The 23,569-nt window shown below is 43.0% G+C and overlaps 1 protein-coding gene across 8 annotated transcripts in view; it reads left to right on the plus strand.

Annotated features, from left to right (window-relative positions):
• The window catches only part of slc30a9 (solute carrier family 30 member 9), a 181,666-nt gene that overhangs the window by 43,853 nt on the left and 114,244 nt on the right, over window positions 1-23,569 (plus strand). For all 8 annotated transcript variants that reach the window (XR_015073915.1, XR_015073921.1, XM_085969322.1 and 5 more), the window contains one exon: window positions 10,454-10,536. Coding sequence is in view for 6 of the 8 variants with exons in the window: in XM_085969322.1 (XP_085825448.1) it covers window positions 10,454-10,536 (83 nt within the window). In the remaining 2 variants the exon portion in view is untranslated. The remainder of the gene's footprint in view (window positions 1-10,453; window positions 10,537-23,569) is intronic.

Consider the following 23,569-nt stretch of genomic DNA (forward strand, 5'->3'; position numbering starts at 1 on the left):
GAAACATATAGCAAAAACAATATAATGGGAGATTTAAAATTTCACAGACAAGAAGCAGAACAGCTCAAGTAATAAAAGCAATGAATTTCTACAATGTATTTGGGACAGTTATTTAGTGATGAGTAATGAACCAGAATTAGTTAACAATCTGTCAGTAAAGGAACATCTTGCAAATAGTGACTATAATATGATTGAATTACTAAAAGTAGCGATGAAGGTTTATAAGGCCGTAAAAATGCAAACAAAGCACTGAGGTTCATTTCTAGAGGGATAGAATTGAAAAACAGAAGTTATGTTAAACTTACAGCTGCCCATTATCCCTACTTAGTCATTAGGGACAATGGGCAGATACTCTAATTGGCAGGATGTGACTGGTGGTGTCCTGCAGGGATCTGTGTTGGGGCCTCAACTGTTCACCATATTTATTAACGACTTAGATGATGGGGTAGAAAGCCACATATCCAAATTTGCCGATGGCACAAAGATAGGCGGCATTGTAGACAGTGTAGATTAATGCATTAAAATTACAAAGGGATATTGATAGATTAAGTGAATGGGCAAAACTGTGGCAAATGGATTTTAATGTAGGCAAATGTGAGGTCATCCACTTTGGACCTAAAAAGGATTGAACAGGGTACTTCCTAAATGGTGAAAAGCTGAAGGTCCAAAGCGACTTGAGGTCCAGGTACATAGATCATTAAAATGTCAAGAACAGGTGCAGAAAATAATCAAAAATGCTAATGGCTGGCCTTCATATCTAGAGGACTAGAATACAAGGGGGTAGAAGTTATGCTGCAGCTATATAAAGACCTGGTTAGACCACATTGGAGTACTGTGAGCAGTTCTGGGCACCACACTGTAGGAAGGATATATTGGCCTTGGAGGGAGTACAGCGTAGGTTTACCAGAATGAAACCCGGACTCCAAGGGTTAAATTACGAGGAGAAATTACACAAACTAGGGTTGTATTCCCTAGAATTTAGACGGTTAAGGGGTGATTTGATCAACGTTTTCAAGATATTCAGGATAACAAATAGGGTAGATAGAAAGAAACTATTTACACTGGCTGTGGAGTCTAGGACCAGGGGGCCGAGTCTAAAAATCAGCGCCAGACCTTTCAGGAGTGAAATTAGGAAACACAGGGTGGTAGAAGTTTGGAACTCTCTTTTGCAAATGGCAACTGATGCTAGATCAATTGTTAATTTTAAATCTGAAATTGATAGATTTTTGTTAACCAAAGGTATTAAGGGATATGGGGCAAAGGCGGCTATATGGAGTTAGGCCGCAGATCAGCCATGATCTCATTGCCTGGCAGAACAGGCTTGAGGGGCTGAATGGCTTACTCCTGTTCCTATACTTGTATAGAACCTTGATTAGACCACACTTGAAGTACTGTGAACAGTTCTGGCCGCCTTATTATAAAAAGGATAAGAGGCACTGGAGAAGATGCAAAAAAGATTTACTAGAATGATACCAGAACTGAGGTTATACCTATCAGGAAAGATTGAACAGGCTGGGGCTCTTTTCGCTAAGACTATGGGGTGACCTGACACAGGTCTTCAAGATTATGAAAGGGTTTGATAGGGTAGACAACAACAACAACAACTTGTATTTATACAGCGCCTTTAACATAGTAAAACGTCCGAAGGCGCTGCACAGGAGTATTTTAAGACAAAAAAATTGACACCGATCCACATAAGGATAAATTAGAGCAGGTGACCAAAAGCTTGGTCAAAGAGGTAGGTTTTAACGAGCGTCTTAAAGGAGGAAAGAGAGGTAGCGAGGCGGACAGGTTTAGGCAGGGAATTCCAGAGCTTAGGACCTAGGCAACAGAAGGCACGGCCACCAAAGTTTGAGCAATTATAATCGGGGATCCTCGAGGGCAGAATTACAGGAGCGCAGATATCTCTTTGGGGGGGGGTGAATGTTTACACTTGCGGGCAAGACTAGAACTAGGGGCATAACTATAAGGTAGTCACTAATAAATCCATTTGGGAATTCAGAAGAAACTTCTTTATCCAGAGAGTGGTTAGAATATGAAAACTTGCTACCACAGGGAATAGTTGAGGCAAATAGTATAGATGCATTCAAGGGAAAGCTAGATGAGCACATGAGGGAGAAAGATATGTTGATGGGGTTAGATGAAGAGGGGTGGGAGGAAGCTCGTGTGAAGCATAAACACCGGCATGGACCTGTTGGGCCAAATGGCCTGTTTCCATGCTGTAAATATTTTGTAATACTTCAAATTTGATAGGTTTGAGAGGGAGAAGGAAGAGTCATAAACCAAGGTTTTAAATTTAAATACGGCAAACTTTGATGGGATGAGAAATGAATTGACCGCAGTAAACTGGGCTGAACTGTTGATGGGTAAACCTACATCAGTGGGAAGTATTCAAAGTAGTATTTGATACGATACAAAACCAGTACAGACCACTAAAAGGCAAAGGCTCCATTTAAGTAGTTAAGCAACCATGGTTAACAAATTAACCAAGTATCAAGCTAAGATACAGTAGTAAACTAAAAGAAAAGGCTTACACACAGTGCAAGGAAAAGTGGAAATCCACCCGACATGGAGAGCTATAAAAGGCAACAAAGGGGTACAAAGAGGTGCAAAAACTTGAAAGTGATATCAAAGCTAACAGCAAAGATTTTTTAAATAAATATGAAGAGAAAAAGAATTGTAAAGGGGAATGTGGGCCCAATAAAGACAGATGCAGGTGAGACAAAAATGGACAATAAAGAAATGGCAGACTTGTAAAATTGAGTACTTTGTATCTGTTTTCACAGTGGAGGACAAAATACCAGCGGTACAAGGGAACCTAAAAATAAGCCAAGGGGAGGAACTTGGTGGATTTAATATGAATGTAAAAAATGGTAATAAGAAAATAATGAGACTTAAGATACACAAATCTCCAGGACCTGATGGTTTCCACCCCAGAATATTAAAAGAAATAGGTGAGGAAATTACAGGTGCATTAGTCATAATTTTCCAAAGTTCTCTTGATTTGGGAATGGTGTCTGTCTTTGCATTTGAAAATGATAAATGTCACTTAAGAGGGAGGGAGAAAACTGGTAACTACAGACCCGTCAGTTTAACATAATTGTGGGGAAATTAATGGAATCTTATCATCGGGGTCAGAGTGACAGCACTTGGACAACAATAAGCTGATCAAAGAGATTCAGCATGGATTTGTGAAGGGTAGGTCATGTCTGACTAATCTCATTGAAATTTTTGAGGAGGTCACAGTCATAGGTAGGGGCATATCTGTAGAGTCTATCTGACTTCCAGGAGCTATCCAAGTAGTCCCACTCTCTGCTCTTTCCTTAAAGCCCTACATTTTCCCCCTTCAAGTATTTATCCAATTCCCTTTTGAAAGTTCCTATTGAACCTGGTCCCACCTTTTCAGGCAGTGCATTCCAGAAACAACTTGCTGCTTAATAAAAATTCTCCTCATCTCCCTTTGATTTAAAATTTAAAGATTTGCTGTTTAAAATTTTTTAAATGATAATAGATTCTATTTTGGCCTTTTGATGTTGCCTTAACTGCAGCATGCTATGGAGATTTTCTTTTTAAAAACTTGCCCTTTTACAATTTTTTCCTCCTGTGAATATTGATTGTTGCTGAGGTACAGTTATACTGTTCCTATTGATGCCTTGGATGGGATCAGCTAATTCACCACATACTGCGACTTGAACCTGGGACCTTCTGTTATGCATGGCTCAGAATAACAGGCAGTGCATTTACTCACTAAGACATCGGGGAACTCCGGGATGAGAGAACATTAGCAATAATATAAAACTACATCCCATCATCTTTGCTTGCAGCTCTGTGAAACATTTTGTGACCTAATGTAGAATAATTTCCGAGAACTATAACTGTTTCTGAAGTGCTTTAGGTGGGCTATCATTTAAATTTACATGACTGTGGGATTAATGGCTCACTATTTTTAGAAGTTACATTTCAGAAAATTGTAGCTAAGATTATGTACATTAACTATAGGGTCATAAAACTCCACCGCCAAGGATTTTTTTAAAACTGCAATTTTAACTTTAATACAGTAAAAACCACTCGTACACTGGAATTAGTTGATGTTCAGCTGTTTTTACACTGCTTCCTCAATTTTTTAGAATAAAAAATGTTTATGAAGGATTATGTGAAAAGTTTGTAGAGAGTGAATCGCTTCACCTTTGGTTTCCACTTACCTGCCTTCTTAGCTTACTCTATTCTATCGAGGCTGCAACAATCCACTAAAAGACTTATTTTCTAAATCAAAGCACAATTGCTAGTCTGTGTGTAAAATGTAGTCTGTCTGCTGAAGATGTAAATTTTACAGGTCTACTGACCAGTTTGAACACTGATTTCTTTCGTGCTATATAGCTGTGGCTATCATAGATTTGACTGAGTGTATTTAATTTGTTCTGGCTTGTAATCCCATGCTCTACAGATGCATTCCAGCACCCGGTTTGCCTTGTTGATTATTGCTTTACACTAACTAGCCAGCACACAGACAGTAGGCCGAATGGCCTCCTTCTGTGCCGTAAATTTCTATGTTTCTATGACAGCATTTCATTTTCACAATAAGTATACATACATTGCATTTTCTAAAGACATGGGGGCTAAATTCAATACCCCCCCGAAAACCGGGACGGGGATCGCGATGTGCGATTAACCCGCGCCTGTTCAATGTAATACAGGCAGCACGCCAAGTTTGTGCTGCCTGCTCATTTCAATGATTTTGGCGTACAGCCAGCACTAACTGCGCTGTTGATTGGCTGTGCGCACCAGCTGGGGGCCAAAAATTGTGAGAGGCTAGCACCAGTTAAAGCTAGCCTGCACCACTTAAAGGGGAGGTGCACTGTGGCTGGAGCAGGTGCTGGAAGTCATTCAGGAAATGAATCTGACTTTGGAAACAGTGAAGAATGGCACAACATGGGAGAGAGCGGGCTCCAAGGTTTTCTGACGCTGCACTGGAAACCTTGGTGGAGGAGGTAGATAGGAGGAGAGTTGCCCTGTATCCACAGGGGGCCAAGAGGCCCTCCAGATACACGCTCAGAAGACAGTGGGAGCATATATCCATGGAGATCAATGCCAGGAGTCAAGCCCCGAGGACCTGAATGCAGTGTCGTAAGAGATCAATGACCTCACACTTATGTGGTCAAGGTCAGTGAATGCATCTTCAAATGTCATATCCTACCAACTGCACCACTAGCCTCAGTCACTGCTCAATGCACCACAGCCCAATCACTCACCGACCAACAATCTCTATCAATCAGGACTCCTACGTAACCTTCAGAGCTTCACCGCACCCTCACACACTTAGCACTGCTGCAAGCCTCACACCCACATCTCACTGCTTGCACACACTGCCAGCTATTCAACCAAGACCTAAATCACCCAAATAGATTGCACGACAGTCACTGACATACTTCTCACTTGCAGGACAAGGTGGCACACGACCAGAGGTAGAAGATAATAACTGGAGGGGGGTCAGGCGCACCTGCATGTCTTAACCACGCACCCGCCCCCCCCCCCCCCAGTGCTGACCATTATTGGAACAGCCATTGCTGAGGCTGTGGCTAGCGGCGGGACTGAAACCATCGAAGATGACCGTATCCTCATATCTAATCCACCTTCTCACATCCCACTTTCCCCTCATCCCACCGTATCTTCTGAGTTACAAGCTCCAGAAGCATGCACTTCTTACTTTCCACTCCTCCCCACACCATAACCTTACCCTTGTGCCTTTCTCCATTCAGATACCCAAGAACTGCAACCCGGCCAGGCTATGTTGGAAGAGCAAGAAGACAGTGATGAAGATGCACCGTCACTCGATTTAACACTTGCCGCCACCAGCTCAGATACTGACACTGCATAATTTAGAGGATAGCATAGAGGCGGGATCTGCACGTAGTGAGACACCAGGCACAAGTGGCCTGCAGCCAGAGCAGGGGACAAGGATAGTTAGGTCGCATGCGAGTTCTGCTGTAGTATGAGCACTTCCTTGGGGCAACCTACAGAAGAAAGCTGATGGGTATGCACAATGAAATGCTTGGTGCATTAGGAAGCCTGCCAGAAAGTCTGCGTGCAAGGTCAAGGAGCATGGAGGAGTCCAGCACCAACTTGGCACAGTGCTTTGCGCAGAGTTTGGAGCCCATCCTTTCCAGCATGGAAGTGGTAGCCAACTCCATTAGCACACTTGTGGACCCAACCATGATGCAGTGTTTGATATCCGATGTCTCAGCTTCCATTGCAACACAAGCAGCGGCCACCAATGCGAGTGTTGCAGTAGAAGGTCAGACCGCTGTCATACAAGGTCAGCTTTCTGCCATGCAAGCTCAGACTGCTGCGTCCATGGCTGTGGATTACAGTGTTCAAAGGGACTTGCAGGGTGTCACTGCAGTCCAGCAATCTGTCCTCCAATGGATTACTAGGATTGCTGAGGCGCCGCCTTGGAGGAGTGGCAATGGCTCCATGGAGCACGAACCTGCTGTTCTCTCAGGATGACCGCATTTGTCCTCCCACCCCTGCCACTCCACTAGTGCCCTTGCTGTTGCCTGTCAGCCAGCCAGCCCAGATGGCTGCTGCCCATGCCAAGATGGTACAGTCTGCAGCTGGGCCTTCTAGGCCCAGAGCTGCTTGAGATCGTCCTCCAAAGCCACCTGCTGTCTCCTCCAGTGAAAGTCAGCAGCCTTCCATCAGCCACGCTGCAGCCACTGGGGCAGCGCTTCATAGGAGGACTAGGACAGGCAAAGGCACACTGAAGACAGCCACTAAGGGAATGCACAAGGGGATAACCCTTGTCGCCACCCTTTTGTTTGCTGTGGTGACTCAAATGCAGATGGCACAGCGGACTGCCGCAGAATGAAGGCATTATGACCGCTGCCAGGATAACTACATTGACCTACATGATTCGCTGCCTATGGTCACATACCAGCCGGACACTGAGGGAGTGGAATCCCTTTCAGTTCCGGTACGTGACAGAGTTGGCATGCGACGTCCGCAAAGCGATATGCTATAGTCAATGGCACCCTGCACTAGGGAAAGCCTGCAATCCTAGCGAAGCCGTGTGCTCACTCCACCTGCTGCTTTCTGGCAAGAGAGAATGAAATGCAGTTAGCTCCCTGTGAATAGAGAGTCTCAATGACCTCCCTCATACAACAGTGGACAACAAACTGAGATGTTACAAATATCTCCAACTCCAGCTTGGAAGAAGCCAGACGCATAAAAGTTCATTGTCACGGTCATTTTCACAGCCACTGGCAATGCGGTCCTTTCCCTGCTCTGAGATTGCAGTTGTGGCTGCAACAGGTGGCAGATTTCAATATGGACCTTCTTACTGAAGTGCAACCGTCTCTCACATTGTTCCCTGCTGAGGTTTAGGTAGGAGAATTGCTCGCTGAACACCCTGGGCAGATATGGCCTCCTGCTGAGAGCCCTCCTTCCCCTCCTCCTCCTTCCAGCAACTTGACCTGCTCTGTTCATTCTCCAAGTCACGCTGTAGTTCATGGGAAATTCCTACTAGTGCACCCATGTTTGGTAACAACTGGGTTGTGTAGAAGCCTTGAAGTCAGGAACAAGTCCTTCAGCACCTGCCACACCACTCGCTGTAGATTTTTGCAACTTGAAACAACTATAGAAAGCATCAAACAGTTGTAGAATCGTAGCAACAGCCAGAAGAAATGAACCAGCAACTAACGTGTAAGTAGTTGATGATTCCTTTAAATAGTGCTGGTGGGGGGGTCCTTCCTGCTGCTGAACACATGTTCAGCTGTGTAAGCTTAAGAGAGCATTAGCTGAAGCGTTGAGCTCCAAAATGGCAGCGCTAGTGTCAAATCAGCGTTGCACGCTGATTGACATCATGATCTGTCTGCTCAGCATACTTCCAGTGGACGTTCATTGCATGCGCGCCAACAGCCTCACCGATATGGCCCCACAGCAGCGCGGCCACCATTTTGGAGCTCAAAGGGCACTCGTAACGGCCAAAAAACGGACGCCAAGGATCCGAATTTTGCGCCACCAATATCTTAATGTTTTTAAAAAAAAAAAAAAAAAAAATTATTTTTGTGGTTTGAAAGTTCAAAACTAGTCTCAGCAGACCAAAGGAAGGAAATAGATTATCCTTAATTTAAACATTTTCATTTCAGAATGAGTTTAAATGATTAGTTCTTCTGCTACCACAGATCTCTCATTGACCGTTACCTTATTTTGTCATTAGCCATTTGTATTAAGGAAAAGTCTAAAATATTTTTTATGTCTACTCTATTTGAAATTTTTAAAATTAAGAACACCTTGGACACTTGGAGGATGAGATGCACCACTGAATGAACAGTAAAGTGGGAGAGGGAAAGTTGCATTGGGTGATGAGATATCGTACCGCAACACCCAGGTTTAATGTATGCCAAGCTGAAAATAGTGGCCCTGATAGAACTGTCAGATTTGGGTGATTTGTCTTCATGGAAAAAACATTTAGCAAACCTTTACTGTTTGAAGTGGTAGAAGAGTCGAGTGGCATTTTCAGTACAATGACGTTCTGCACAAGTGATCTGTCGACATGCTGTACATTGTTCGTGTTTTGTTTCTTCAATCCCTTTATTTTCTTCCCTCCTCTTCTGAACAAAGCATTCTATGGTGTGATTTCTTCATGTGTACGCTTAAACAGTAAATTTTGGCACATTTATTAATTGTGGAAGGCTGCACAGTTAATTGCAGTTCTGTCTGCATACTTGCATTTTCCATCAGGGATTACTGGATAATGTGGCAATGAGTTTTTTTTCCTTGCCCTCCCTAGTTAAGGGAAACTGAGGATAATTTTAGTGTCCTCACAAGCTGTCCTGTCTGAGGTTTATTTGCTTAGCACAGACCAGAGAATGAACCTATTGACATCCTGGTTATTTTGGTCAGTACTATGCCACCTCCTTGAATTGTAGAAATTAGTGAACAGAAGGAGCTCCAGTGTGCTTGTGCTGGTGCTAGCTGTTCAACTCTATACTCTAATCCCATAGGAGTGGATCTTGCAAAATTTACCCAATAGTCTATGGCACAACAGCCAATTGTGATCAAGTATTCAATGTTCTATTAACCTTCCAACATTTCTTCTAGCTTTCTTTCTCATCTAGTGATAATCCTGAAATGTTGCCCCTTGTTTCTAATTTGTTCATCAATCTATCACTAATCTCTCAAAACCTTTCATACTTTTGAAAGCCTGCATTATCCTTTAAACTTCTGAGTTCCTCTGAAAGGGCCCCAATTTTTAAGGGCCTTTCTTCTACTATAACCTCTAATTCTTGGTATTTTAATAAATATTTGCTGTACTATTCTTCCTATAAGGAAATGCCTAATACTGAATGGGCTAACCAATGTCACCTCCTTGTTTTTGTATTCAGTGCCCCTATGTTTGAAACTCAGAATTCCACCTTTTCTAATACCTACAATACCACATTTTGAATATTCATGTATCTACATCCCTTGCTCTCTTCCACCATTCTGGCAACAATCTTGTTGTTTAGTGTATACTTCTTTGACTGGTCTACTTCGCAAAAATGTATGACGTAATATTTGTCTGTATTTCTTCTCCGTGTCCTGGCCAATATTTATCCCTAAACTAACATCACTAAAACAGATTATCTGGTCGTTGTCACATTGCTGTGTGTGGGAACTTGCTGTGTGCAAATTACCTGCCGCATTTTATACGTTACAACAGTGACTACACTTCAAAATTATTTCATTGGCTGTAAAGCACTTTGGGACTACTTGAGGTCGTGAAAGGCGCTATGTAAATGCAAGTTTTTCTTTTTCTTTTATTGAACTAAATCTGCCATGTGCCAATCCATTAAACTGTGTACTTGCATTCAATTTTACATAACACATAATTTGTCAATTTTTTTAAGTAACATTTCTCTTCTGCCTATTTACAAATCATTTATATAACTGGAAATAAAAGGTATCTACACAGTTCCTGGGAGCACACTACATCCTGCTAATCCAAAAAACATTAATGTACCCTTCTACTTTCTGTCACATAGTACCTCTCTATCCATACTAGTAAATATCACATCCCTTAATTTTTGCAACCTGCTGCATTTACACATTGAATTATTGGGGGAACTACATTCTGTATTTGTAAACTAGTGGAACAAAAGTTTTCCAAACACTTTGTCATGTAAACTATTTTTACTGATCAATAAATAAAATAAAAACAATTGAATATTCTAGTGAAACACATATCCACATTCACTGATGACAGTTGAACACAACCGACAAAAAAATGTACTTGGCATTAAGTTGATGTTTTAGCAAGAATTTTACTGACAACTTGATGTAGTTGATAATCCCAAATAAATGACTTGCGCCATTTTTCATGAATACTTTTTTTTAAATTTGAGATACAAAATGCAATACGTATCTGTAAGGGGTAGTAACAGCACTTCTAACAGATGTTCAATATTTCTTTCAGGGCTCTTGAGGTACATGGTAGCCCAGAAGCTCTTGCAAGGGCAAAAAAGCAGCGTCAAGTTAAAGAAATTGCATATAAAGAAAGTAAGTGTGTGAGAAAAATATTTCTACAATATTTAAAATGTGATTTGAGATGTATTGATATGGATCCTCCATTCAATTTGGGAAGAGCTGAAAAAATATAAGTGTGACATACACTGGATAGTATTTGACCTTTGTCAGTGAAGTGAAGATGTAACTGATACTACTGTTTTTGGTATTTGCGTATGATGCTAATATTGAAGACTGAAATCTGCAGACTTTTTTAAAATCGGGTACAACTGATTCAATGTTTTCCACAATATGTTTTGAGTTATGGTAATGTAACTCTGCTGATTGGAATATTTTATATGTAGTTTGATGTGAATTAACATTTCTAAAAACTTGGTAAAAGGAGTATTGTGAAAGAATATGGTTAAAATATAAAATCAGATGCAATAGTTTGTAAAACCACAGTAGGTACCAGTGTTATTGAGCTGATGCAAATCAGTGGGAGATTAGACAGCCTCACAAAATGACAGTTGTGTTGGTATTTTTATCCAGAAATGAAGACTAGACTCTCCTACTTAGTAAGTTTTGTTAGAACAATTTTTGTTCTTTGTCTGTCTGAAAGCGTTTTGGCTGAGATTTTCTGCTTCTGCTCTTGTTAACCTGTTGATGTTCCACTCCTTAAAGTGAGTTTAGGGAAGTGAGGTGTATGGGAGGGTAGCGAGGAGCTTGGAGAAAGTAATGCTTAGTTAGGGAGGAAAGTATTGATTTGAGGGGGTGGTGGGGGGTGGGTGAGAAGACAGTAGTTGAGGTAGAGCACAGGGTGGGGAGGGGCGTCATGAACAGGAATAAGTAATGTAGGTAGTGAGTATTTTGGGGAAGTGAGTAACGAAGATTGCTGTGGGTAATAAGAATTAATTTGGGGAGAAAGTGAGCAATTGTGAATGGAGTAGTTAGTCTATGCGTGAAGGATAGTGGATATACCCATAAGAGTAGATGAGAGGGATGTGCAGTGAGTACTGCAGGAGAGGGAAGCTAAGGGGTAGTAGTTTGATATAAATATAAATAGAGCGGAGTAGGATGGATAAATGGATATGGAGGACCAGAGAAGAGAACCTAAGTGGATGTGGAGAGCCAGTGAGGAGCGTAGAGAGAGTGGGATCAATTCAGCTGAAGAGGAACAAGGAAGGTAGGCCTGAAGTGAGCAGAAATACAGAGATAATAAATGGAAGCAATGGAGTAGAATAGGAATAAATGGAAAAACATGACATGGAAATGAAAAGTAATGTACATGGAGGAGTGGAGTATTCGTAGGCCTAAAGCAGATAAAGGAAGTTGAGGAGCACAGTAAAATTGTCAAGGAAGCAGAAAGTAAGCTTCAGTGTTAAAACCATGATTTAGTCAAATTAATGAACAAAAGAAAAGGTAATTAACTAAGGGTTCAGAAAAAGGTTTTCCCCAAAGTAATTAAATAAAATGAGCCTTTAGTGGTGTGGGAATCCACAGTGTTAATAAATTAAATAAAGTGGCAAATCAATGGGCCAGTCAGAATGCCTGTAGTTAAATAGGAGCTCAGTGGGCTGGTAGAAGTCCCTGGGTTAAACATACTGGGAACTGAGTGAGCTGGGCTGGTAGGAATTCTGGCAGCAGGTCAGAGTTGACGGGAGTGAGTCCGAGCTGGAAGCAGTACAATTTTTTTCAATTCCACAGCTGGCAAGAGTGGGCTAATAATTCCTTTCTTAATTTCTGGGCTTGAATTGTGTGCAGAGATGAGATTTTCAGCTTTCAGTACTGTAGCCAGTATAGGGAGTGCAAATGGGAAATGAGCAAGAGGAAGATATGACTGGGGAGAATCTGCAACACCACCTAGGGGTAGATTGTTTTATTGGTTGGAGAGATGGCAACAAGAGGGCATAAATTTAAGAAAAATAATTGAGAGATTAGAAAAACATTATGCAGAGAGTGGTTAAAATGTGGATTTTTTTTTTGCTGCAAACCAATTTTGAAACAGAGTTCTTAAATTCTTTTAAGTGAGAATTAGATTATTGCTTGAAAAAGGAACATTGAAGAGTGTGGGGGAGCAAGCACGGGAGTGGGATTAGACCAGATGCTTGTGTGGAGAATAACATTGGCACAGAATTGATGGACCAATTGACCTCCTTCTCTGCTGTAACATTCTGTGATACATACGTTACATACAATAAAGCAGCATATCCTCTGACGATCTTAAATTATAAATGTATTTGTTGTGTGCATTTTGTCCATCACATTTCTGGTTTCACGTTGTGTAGCTCATCCAAATTTCTGTCTTGCCTGCACTTCCTTGGCTACAATTTCATGTTTATGAAACAGTGACTGATCACAACAAACATAAGAAATAAGAGCAGGAGTAGGCCATACGGCCCTTCGAGCCTGCTCTGCCATTCAATAAGATCATGGCTGATCATTGACCTCAACTCCACTTTCCTGCCCGATCTCCATATCCCTTGATTCCCCTAGAGCCCAAAAATCTATCTATCTCAGCCTTCTGGGGCTGAGAATTCCAAAGATTCACAACCCTCTGAGTGAAGAAATTCCTCCTCATCTCAGTCTTAAATGGCCTACCCCTTATCCTGAGACCATGTCCCCTAGTTCTAGATACTCCAGCCAGGGGAAACAACCTCTCAGCATTTACCCTGTCAATCCCCTTCAGAATCTTGTATGTTTCAATGAGATCACCTCTCATTCTTCTAAACTCCAGAGTATAGGCCCATTCTACATAATCTCCCATCATAGGACAGCCCTCTCATCCCAGGAATCAATCTAGTGAACCATCGTTGCACCGCCTCCAAGGCAAGTATACCCTTCCTTAGATAAGGAGACCAGAAATGTGCACAGTACTCCAGGTGTGGTCCCACCAATTGTAGCAATACTTCCTTACTCTTATACTCCAACCCCCCCTTACAATAAAGGCCAACATGCCATTTGCCTTCCTTATTGCTTGCTGTACCTGCATGCTAGCTTTCTGTGTTTCTTACACGAGGACACCTAAATATTTCCAAGTTTGCAGACAACACAAAGCTGAGTGGGCGTGTGTGCTGCGAGGAGGATGCAGAGAAACTCCAGTACGATTTGGACAGGTTGGGTGATTGGGCAGATGCAGTATAATGTGGATAAATGCGAGGTTATCCACTTTGGTGGCAAAAACAGGAAGACATTATTATCTGAACGGCAATAGATTGGGAAAAGGGGAAGTGCAACGAGACCTGGGTGTCCTTGTGCACTGTCTTGTTTTGCACACTTGTACAAAAACAATAAATTGCAGGACAACGGAGTATTACAGTTTAAACTCTTTTATGAAGCATCAGGTCTGAGAGCTTTCTCATACAGCACAAGTGGGGACAAGATGGAGTTAGGACCCCCTGGGTCTTCTAAACAATAGCAGTCCTTACAGATGCCTGCAGGCCAATGACAACTCGGCATGTGATCACATGTGAATATAATAGGTATTCCTTACAGATGCCTGTGGGCCAATGATAATTCAATAGGAAAATGTTACATCCCCTTTTAAAAGAAAAATGTTATGCATTACTTTTAAACCTTTCTTCTACCTAATGTTCTCGGTAGCATAAACATATAAGTAAACTCAGCATTTAACTAGTGCTGAAAACATCTTAACGTTTCAATAACGATGTACAGTTTTTTTAGGGCAGCGATCCGCCTACACCCTTTGACAGTTCACAAGTCAAGGATAACTCTAGGCTTGACCTCTCATCCCGACCTTGTGTGGTATGGAACTGAGCATGCTCCTGAATCGGTCAACAAATCAGGTTCAGGTTTAGGTTCAGGTAAGTATGATGTGTTTTGTGTATTGCTCTGTTCATCACACTCTGTTGAACTGATCCTCTCGTCAGAATGATGGTGTTGTTCCTTGGTGTTCAGGAGGTGCCTGCGATTGCAGCGGTACACCTGTCCTTCTGGGGTGCGGACGTGATACGATCGCTCAGTGTCAGCTGGCTGGATGACGACTGCTGGCTTCCAGTAGTCTTGCTCCTGGATTCTGACGGATTCTCCATTGTGCAACGGCGGCAGTAGTCTGGCTGACCTGTCATAGTATCTCTTTTGGTGTTGCTGTCTCTGTACACGTTTTGCATGCACTTGCTTGCAGCTGACGACCTCTGGCTGCAGCTGCTGGTTGGTGGTTGGAAGGATTGAGCAAAGTCTTCGGCTCATCAATAGCTGTGCTGGTGACTTGAAGTTGTCAATCGGAGTGTTGCGGTACTCAAGGAGACTGATGTAGGGGTCTCTTTTGTCTGCTTTGGCTTTGTCCATGAGTGTTTTTGCAATCTGGACAGTTTTTCAGCAAGTCCATTACTTTGAGGGTAATGTGGGCTTGATGTGACGTGTGAAATCCCATGCCTTGGCAAACGACTCGAACTCTTTTGATTTGTATTGGGGGCCATTGTCTGAGACTAAAGTCTCTACAGTGCCATGCCTGGCAAAGGCTGCCTTTAGCTTGTGGATCACAGCTGCAGATGTGGTGCTGTGAAGCTTGCCCAGTTCAAAAAATCTGCTGTAGTAATCAACAGCCACTAGTCCTCGTTGTTCCATGTGAACAGATCCGTTGCCGCGACCTGCCAGGGTCTGTCTGGGATACGGTGAGGTATCATGGGCTCTTTAACATTTGATGGGCGGCGTTCTAGACAAATGGAATATTTTCCGACAATGTCCTCAATGTGTTTGCACATTCTGGGCCAAAACATAATGTCACGTGCTCTTTGTTTGCATTTTTCCATGCCCATATGTCCAGCATGAATTTTTGTCAACATCTCTTCTCTGAGACTGGTAGGAATGATGATTTTCTCCCCTTTGAAGACGATTCCGTTGATTTGTGACAGTTCGTCTGTGTTTCCAGAATTCAGATATGCTCTGAGGGCATTTCCTCCTTTCCTCAGGCCATCCTTCATGTATGACTTTGCTCAGCAGTGTGAGTTGTGCATCTTTCCCTGTTACTGCTCGGATCTCCTTCAGTTTTGAGTCACTCACAGGCAAGCTGTTGTACACTATGTGCACCTGCACATCCATGCCTTCACTGAGGCTGCTGTCCTGGTAGCTAAGAGACTTTCTGGAGAGCGTGTGCGACAGGAATGTCTTTGCCTGGACGGTGAATGATTGTGAAGGTGTACTTCTGTAGCTGAAGGATCATTCTCTGTAGCCTTGGTGGGGCTGTGGCTAGTGGTTTCCTCATGATTGACTCGAGGGGCTTGTGGTCGGATTCCACAGTGACTTTTCGGCCATAGACGTACTGGTGGAAACGCTTGCATCCAAACAGAATTGCATATAGCTCTTCCTCGATTTGAGCATAGTTGATTTCACTGTCTGTGAGAGATCTGGAAGCGTAGCCGATGGGCTTTCCTTCTTGCAGTAATACTGCGCCTAGTCCGTACTTTGACGCGTCCGCTTGTAGTCTGAGCTCTTTGTTGGGGTCGAAGTAGGCAAGAACTGGTCCTGGTTCTCTGGTGATTAGGTCTTTCATTTTCTGAAATGCTGTGTCATGTTGTTTGTCCCACAGGAACTCATTGGATTGTTTGAGCAACTGACGCATGGGTGCGTTGATTTCGGAGAGGCTCGGGGCAAACTTGGCTAAGTAGTTAACCATGCCTAGTACTGTCTCTAGCTCTGCCTGGTTCTTCGGCGGCTCCATCATCTTGATGGTGGAGATTTTCTCTGGATCCAGCTTAATGCCATCAGTTGAGAGGCGATGCCCGAAATAACTGATCTTGGTGGATCCGATTATGCTTTTCTCGGGGTTGAGCCGGATACCTTTCTCCCGTGATCTTTGTAGCATCGCACGGAGGGTCCTGTCATGTTCCTCTCTATTCCTGCCATAGATGAGGATGTCGTCTACGATTGCAACTACTCCGTCGAGGCTTTCATAGGTTTCGTCGATCTTCCGCTGGAATTCATCCTGAGCTGAGATAAGAACAAATGGTAAACGCAGAAATCGGTAGCGTCCAAATGGTGTGTTGAACGTTGTTAGCTTAGATGACTCTTCCGTGAGCTTGATAGTCCAGTATCCTGATCATGCGTCCATTACACTGAAGTAACGTGCTCCCACTAGCTTGGGTGTGAGGTCATCTAGCGTTGGTAGAGGGTAGTGAGGGCGTTTGATAGCCTTGTTCAAATCTCTGGGGTCGAGACAGACTCTGAGCTTGCCTGTACATTCTTTCTCAAGCACTACTAACGCGTTGACCCACTCTGTCGGTTCTGTTTCCCAGACGATGATTTCTGTATTCTCCATGCTCTGCAGCTCCTCCTTCAGGCGACTACGTAGAGCAAGGGGTATCCTTCTCGGTGGGCAAACCACAGGGGTTGCTGCTGGGTCAAGGTGAATAGTGCATTCACCTGGGAATAGTCCGATTCCTTTGAAAACGTCAGCAAACTCCTTCATGACTGTCTGCTTCTCGACTGGTGCTGTCAATGATAGCACTAGCTTGACGAGGTCCATGTCTAAACATGCCTTTAGACCTTGCACTGGAGGTGCTTGAGTGTCAACAATGTAAAAGTCCAACATCATGTCACTTTCTTTGTACTTGCATTTCATCACGCATGTGCCTTTTACAATGAGCTGCTCACCCCCATAGCTGGTCAGTCTGCGTGAGGTGGGCTGTAGCTCACACTCATCCTTCAAGCTGTGATACTCAGAGGAATTACATTAACCTGAGCTCCAGTGTCTAGTTTAAACCTAAGCTCTGTGCCCTGTTTTTCTATCTCAATATCAGCAAAGGCTTGCTCAGTCTCTGAAATCTGTTTTTTCTGTGACACAGAATCAATAAACAGTTCCTCTGCATTTGGCTCTCTATCTGGCATTTGGCTGTCACTCACTGTGTACTGCTATTCCGAAAACAGTCCTGCAAACTTAGCAAAGTGGTTCCGTTTACCACATTTAGCACACTGCCTTCCTTTGGCAGGGCAGTGCTCCTTTTCTCCATGCCAGTTGTTTCCACAATATCCACAGTTTTTGAAGTGTTTTATGTCTGTGTCGCCCATTTTTAGAACTCTCTCTTTTTGTTCTGAAACACGCTCTCTAGGCGGCGTTCTTTGGTGTGTTTCTATTAACTGCGTGCACTGTCTGTTCCCGCGAACTGCTCGTGGCGCCGGTTATGGTTTTCAACTGTGCTTGGGCTATCTCGTGCGATCTAGCTATGTCCATAGCTTTGTCCAGCATTAGCCCGGACCCAACATTCAAAAGTTTCTCTCTCACTTTAGCTGAATGTATTCCAAACACAATGCGGTCTCTGACCATCTCATCTTTATCTGCATATTCACAATCATTTACCAGCAGTTTTAACTCGGTCACGAACTGTTCAAACGACTCACTAGCTCCTTGTACTTTCTCCTGAAACTTGTACCTAGCGAATATCGTATTTATCTTGGGCATCACATATGATTCAAAACGGTCAAAATAACTTTTCAGTACCTTTGCTTCATCCGCGGTGAGAGACCATGTGTTAAAAATGTGTCTCCCTTTTTCTCCAATCCACATGAGTAGGTAGCTACATCTTTCTTCCTCCCCTTTGCTTTTCAACGGACCCGAGAACATTAACTGCACGTGTTGCTTGAACTTGCTCCATTCTCTATGTAAGTTCAAAGATTCCCAATTCATTCGCGGTAAGGGAGCGCCAACGATGTCCATTTCCAATCCCTGTTCTGACACCATGTCTTGTTTTGCACACTTTGTACAAAAACAATAAATTGCAGGACAACGGGAGTATTACAGTTTAAACTCTTATGAAGCATCAGGTCTGAGAGCTTTCTCATACAGCACAGTGGGGACAAGATGGAGTTAGGACCCCCTGGGTCTTCCAAACAATAGCAGTCGTTACAGATGCCTGCAGGCCAATGATAATTCAGTATGCAAATGTTACAGTGCACCAGTCGCTGAAGGTAAGCATGCAGGTGCAGCAGGCGGTTAAGAAGGCAAATGGTATGTTGGCCCTCATAGCGAGAGGATTTGAGTACAGGAGCAAGGATGTCTTGCTGCAGTTGTACAGGGCCTTGGTGAGACCACACCTTGAGTATTGTGTGCAGTTTTGGTTGCCTTATCTGAGGAGGGCTGTTCTTGCCATGGAGAGTGCAGCGAAGATTCACCAGACTGATACCTGGGATGGCAGGAATGACGTATGAAGAGAGATTGGGTCGATTAGGCTTATATTCGCTAGAGTTTAGAAGAATGAGAGGGGATCTCATTGAAATTTATAAAATTCTAACAGGACTAGACAGACTAGATGCAGGAAGGGTGGTCCCGATGGTCGGGGAGTCCAGAACCAGGGGTCACAGTCTAAGGATAAGGGGTAAGCCATTTAGGACAGAGACGAGGAGGAATTTCTTCACCCAGAGAGTGGTGAACCTGTGGAATTCTCTGCCACATAGGGCAGTTGAGGCCAATTCATTAAATATATTCAAGAAGGAGTTGGATATGTTTCTTGAGGCTAAAGGGATATGGGGAGAAAGCAGGGACAGGGTACTGAATTTGGATGATCAGCCATGATCTCATTAAATGGCGGAGCGGGCTTGAGGGGCCGAATATTCTGTGTTTCTATTCTTCCTACCAAAGTGAATAACCTCACATTTCCCTACATTACACTCCATCTGCCACTTAGTCTATCTATATCCTTTTGCAGACTCTTTGTGTTCTCGCAGTTTACTGTCCCACCTAGCTTTGTATTATCAGCAAACTTGGATACATTACACTCGGTCCCTTCATCTAGGTCATTAATATAGATTGTAAATAGCTGAGGCCACAACACTGATCCTTGTGGCACCCCACTAGTTACAGCCTGCCAACCTGAAAAAGATCCCTTTATCCCCACTCTCTTTTCTGTCTGTTAACCAATCCTCTATCCATGCTACTGTATTACCCCCAACCCCATGAGCCATAATCTTTTATGTGACACCTTATTGAATGCCTTTTGGAAATCCAAATATACTACACCCACTGGTTCCCCTTTATCTACCCTGCTAGTTACATCCTCAAAAAACTCTAATAAATTTGTCAAACAAGAATTCCCTTACATAAAACCATGTTGACTCTGCCTAATCATGTTATGATTTTCTAAGTGACTTGATACCACTTCCTTAACAATGGATTCCAGCATTTTCCCAACGACTGATGTCAGGCTAACTGGCCTGTTGTTCCCTGTTTTTTCTCTGCCTCCTTTCTTGAATAGCGGTATTACATTTGCGACCTTCCAATCCGCTGGGACCATTCCAGAATCTAGGGAATTTTGGAAGATCAAAACCAATGCATCCACTATCTCTTCAGCCACCTCTTTTGGAACCTTAGGATGTAGGCCGTCAGGTCCAGGTGATTTGTCAGCTTTTAGTCCCATTAGTTTCTCTCGTACTTTTTCTTTACTTATATTAATTACGTTAGGTTCCTCACCCTCATTAGACCCTTGGTTCCCTACCATTCTTGGTAATCTTTTTGTGTCTTCTACTGTGAAGACAGATACAAAATATTTGTTCAAAGTTTCTGCCATTTCCTTATTCCCCATAATAGTTTCTCCTGTCTCGGCCTCTAAGGGACCAACATTTACTTTTGCTACTCTTCCTTTTTACAAACATGTAGAAACTCTTACAATCTGCTTTTATATTTCTTGCTAGTTTTCTCTCGTATTCTATTTTTTCCCTTTTTATCAATTTTTTGGTCAACCTTTGCTGGTTTCTGAAACTCTTCCAATCCTCAGGCTTACTATTATTCTTTGCAACATTATAAGCTGCTTCTTTCAATCTAATGCTATCCATAACTTCTTAAGTTAGCCACGGTTGGATCACTTTTCCCATTGGAGTTTTTGTTTCTCAATGGAATGTATTTTTGTTGAGAATTATGAAATATTTCTTAAAATGCTAGCCACTGCTTATCTACCGCCATACCTTTTAATCTATTTTTCCAATCTACCTTAGCCAACTCGCTCCTCATACCTATGTAATTGGCATTATTTATGTTTAAGACTCTAGTTTCGGACTTGGGCAAGTCACTCTCAAAATTAATATAAAATTCTACCTTATTATGATCACTGTGCCCCAGAGGATTCTTTACTATGTGATTGCTAATTAACCCTGTCTCATTACACAATACAAGATCTAAAATAGCCTGTTCCCTGGTTGGTTCCATGACATTGTTGTAGGAAACTGTCCGGAATGCATTCCATGAACTCATCCTCCAGACTACATTTGCCGATTTGATTTGTCCAGTCTATATGAAGATTAAAGTCCCCCAAGATTATTGCATTACCTTTGTTGCAAGCTCCTACTATTTCTTGATTAATATTTTGTCCAATGGTATAGTTACTATTAGGGGGCCTATATACTACTCCTACCAGTGTTTTCTGCCCCTTGTTATTCCTTATCTCCACCCATACTGATTCTACTTTCTGATCTTCCGAGCCGAGATCCTTTCTCGCTACTGTCCTTATGTCATCCTTTATTATCAGGGCTACTCCCCCTCCTTTTCCATTCTGCCTGTCTTTTTGAAACGTCAAGTACCCTGGAACCTTGGCCACCTTGCAACCATGTCTCTATAATGGCTATTGGATCAAACCCATCTATTTGTGCCACTAGTTCACCTATCGTGTTACGAATGCTTCGTGCATTCAGATAAAGAGCCTTTAATTTAAATGTTTTACCATTATTCCCTGCTTTGACCTTATTCTCTGCTGCACTGCTACCATTAAACTCTCTGTCCCTTCCTGTCACACTACTTATTTTTACCCAAATCGCTACACTGCTCTATTGCCTTGACCTTTCACTTTAGATTTCTAAATTTCCCCTCACCTGACCCCTGTTTCCCCCCCCCCCCGCCCTTATTTTTAGTTTAAAGCCCTATCTACAGCCCTAGTTATTCGATTTGCCAGGACACTGGTCCCAGCCCGGTTTAAGTGGAGCCCGTCCCGACGGAACAGCTCCCTCTTTCCCCAGTACTGGTGTCAGTGCCCCATGAATCGAAACCCCTTTTTCCCACACCACTCTTTGAGCCACGCATTTAACTCTCTGACCCTGTGCCAATTTGCGCGTGGCTCAGGTAGTAATCCAGAGATTATTCCCTTGTGGTTCTGCTTATTAATTTCGATCCTAGCTCCTCAAACTCCCTCAACAGAACCTCATTCTTAGTTCTACCTATGTCGTTGGTTCCTACATGGACCACGACAACTGGATCCTCCCCCCTCCCACTCCAAGTTCTTCTCCAGCCACGAGGAGATATCCTTAACCCTGGCACCGGGCAGGCAACACAGCCTTTGGGACTCTCTTTTGCGGCTGCAGAGAACAGTATCTATCCCCCTGACTATACTGTCCCCTACTACTACCACATTCTTTCCTTCTCCCCCCACTTGGATGGCCCCCTGTACCACAGTGCCATGGTCAGTTTGCCAATCCTCCCTGCTGTCCTTTTCCTCATCCATACAGGTAGAAAGTACCTCGTACCTGTTGGATAAGGTGCAGGGCTGAAGCTCCTCCATCACTACATCCTGAGTCCCAATACCTTCCTGACTCGCAGTCACACCCCCCTGTCCCTGACCGCTGACTAACTCTAAAGTACTACTTAACCTAAAAGGTGTGACTGCCTCCTGGAACAAAGTGTCCAGGTAACTCTCCCCCCTCCCTGATGCATTGCAGTGTCTGTAGCTCATACTGCAGCCCAACAATTCTGAGCTGAAGTTCCTCGAGTTGCAGACACTTACTGCAGATGTGGTTGCTCGGGATCGCGATGCTCTCCACAAACTCCCACATGCTGCAGTTATGACACACCACCTGCCCTGCCATCTCTAACCTTGTTTTATTTATTAATTAATTAGTTAAAGATTTTATTCAATCGATATTTTAGGTTTATTGTTTGATTATTTTATTTAGTTTAAGTTATTAATTTAATAAGTACTGGCAAGTTACAGTTTCTCAGCTCTTAATTTAACCCCCTTCCCTAACTTGGAGAGCAAAAAAGAGCGGCAATACTCACCAACCAATCATCTACCTGCTCTCCTGTGATGTCACGCTTTGATGTTGTTTTGAATCTGCGCCTCGCGCTGCCACTGCTTTAATTCAGGTCTGTTCTCGGGGCACTCTTTATCCTCTCGTCGTTGCCGGAAGGGAACAAGCAAATCAAGTTGATAAACTTCCAATGCAACACCATTAAGGACATATGAAAAGAATCAATCAATAATTAACTACAAAAACTATGAATAAAATAAATGTAAACCCATGAAATCATTTCAAATGTCTTTTGGCCTCCATCTAAACTAAGAAACTTAGTCATCCGAAATTGACAGGCAGGAAAAGACCAGCTGGTCCATCAATCCTGCCCCATACCATGATGGCCAGTCTATCATGACCAAACACTTCTTCCCTCTATCCAGCCCTTCAATTATTTTATAGACCTCCTAGCAAGTCACCTCTAAGTCTACACTGCTCTAAAGTAAATAGATCAAGGTCCTTGAGCTTATCTGAGTAGCTAAGGTTCTTTAAGCTGGGATTCATTCTTGTAGTTCTCCTCTGGACCTTTTCCAAGGCCACTATATAACACACCATGTGGGGGGACCAAAACTGGGCACAGTACTCTAGATGTGATCTGACCAGCGACATGTACAGTATCAAAATTGTGTCTTTTGATTTATAACAAATGGTTCTCTTAATGCAACCCAATGCCCTGTTGGCTTTAGCTACAGTTTATTTGCATTGGTCATGAGCCTTCAGTGATCTGTGCACATTAACACCAAGATCATTGTCTCTCTCGACCTCTTTCAGTATTGTTCCCTGCAAATGATGCGTGTATTCTGTGTTGGCCTTACCAACATGCATGATGCCACATTTATCTAAATTAAACGCCATTTGTCAATGTGTGGCCCACTCCCCTAGCACATCTAAATCTTTTTGAATTTGATTGCACTCCTCTACCATCTTGACCCTTGCATAGATCTTGGTGTCATCTGCAAACTTACCATACTCCCTACACCACTGTCCAGATCATTAATAAAGACTGTGAAGAGTAATGGGCCTAGGAACAATTCCTGGGGGACACCACATGTCTCCCAAGTTGAGTCACATCTGTTAACTACAA

Source organism: Somniosus microcephalus, chromosome 2 (assembly GCF_052327205.1).
Source record: "Somniosus microcephalus isolate GS21.2 chromosome 2, FLI_Smic_1.0, whole genome shotgun sequence".
Classification (NCBI taxonomy): domain Eukaryota; kingdom Metazoa; phylum Chordata; class Chondrichthyes; order Squaliformes; family Somniosidae; genus Somniosus; species Somniosus microcephalus.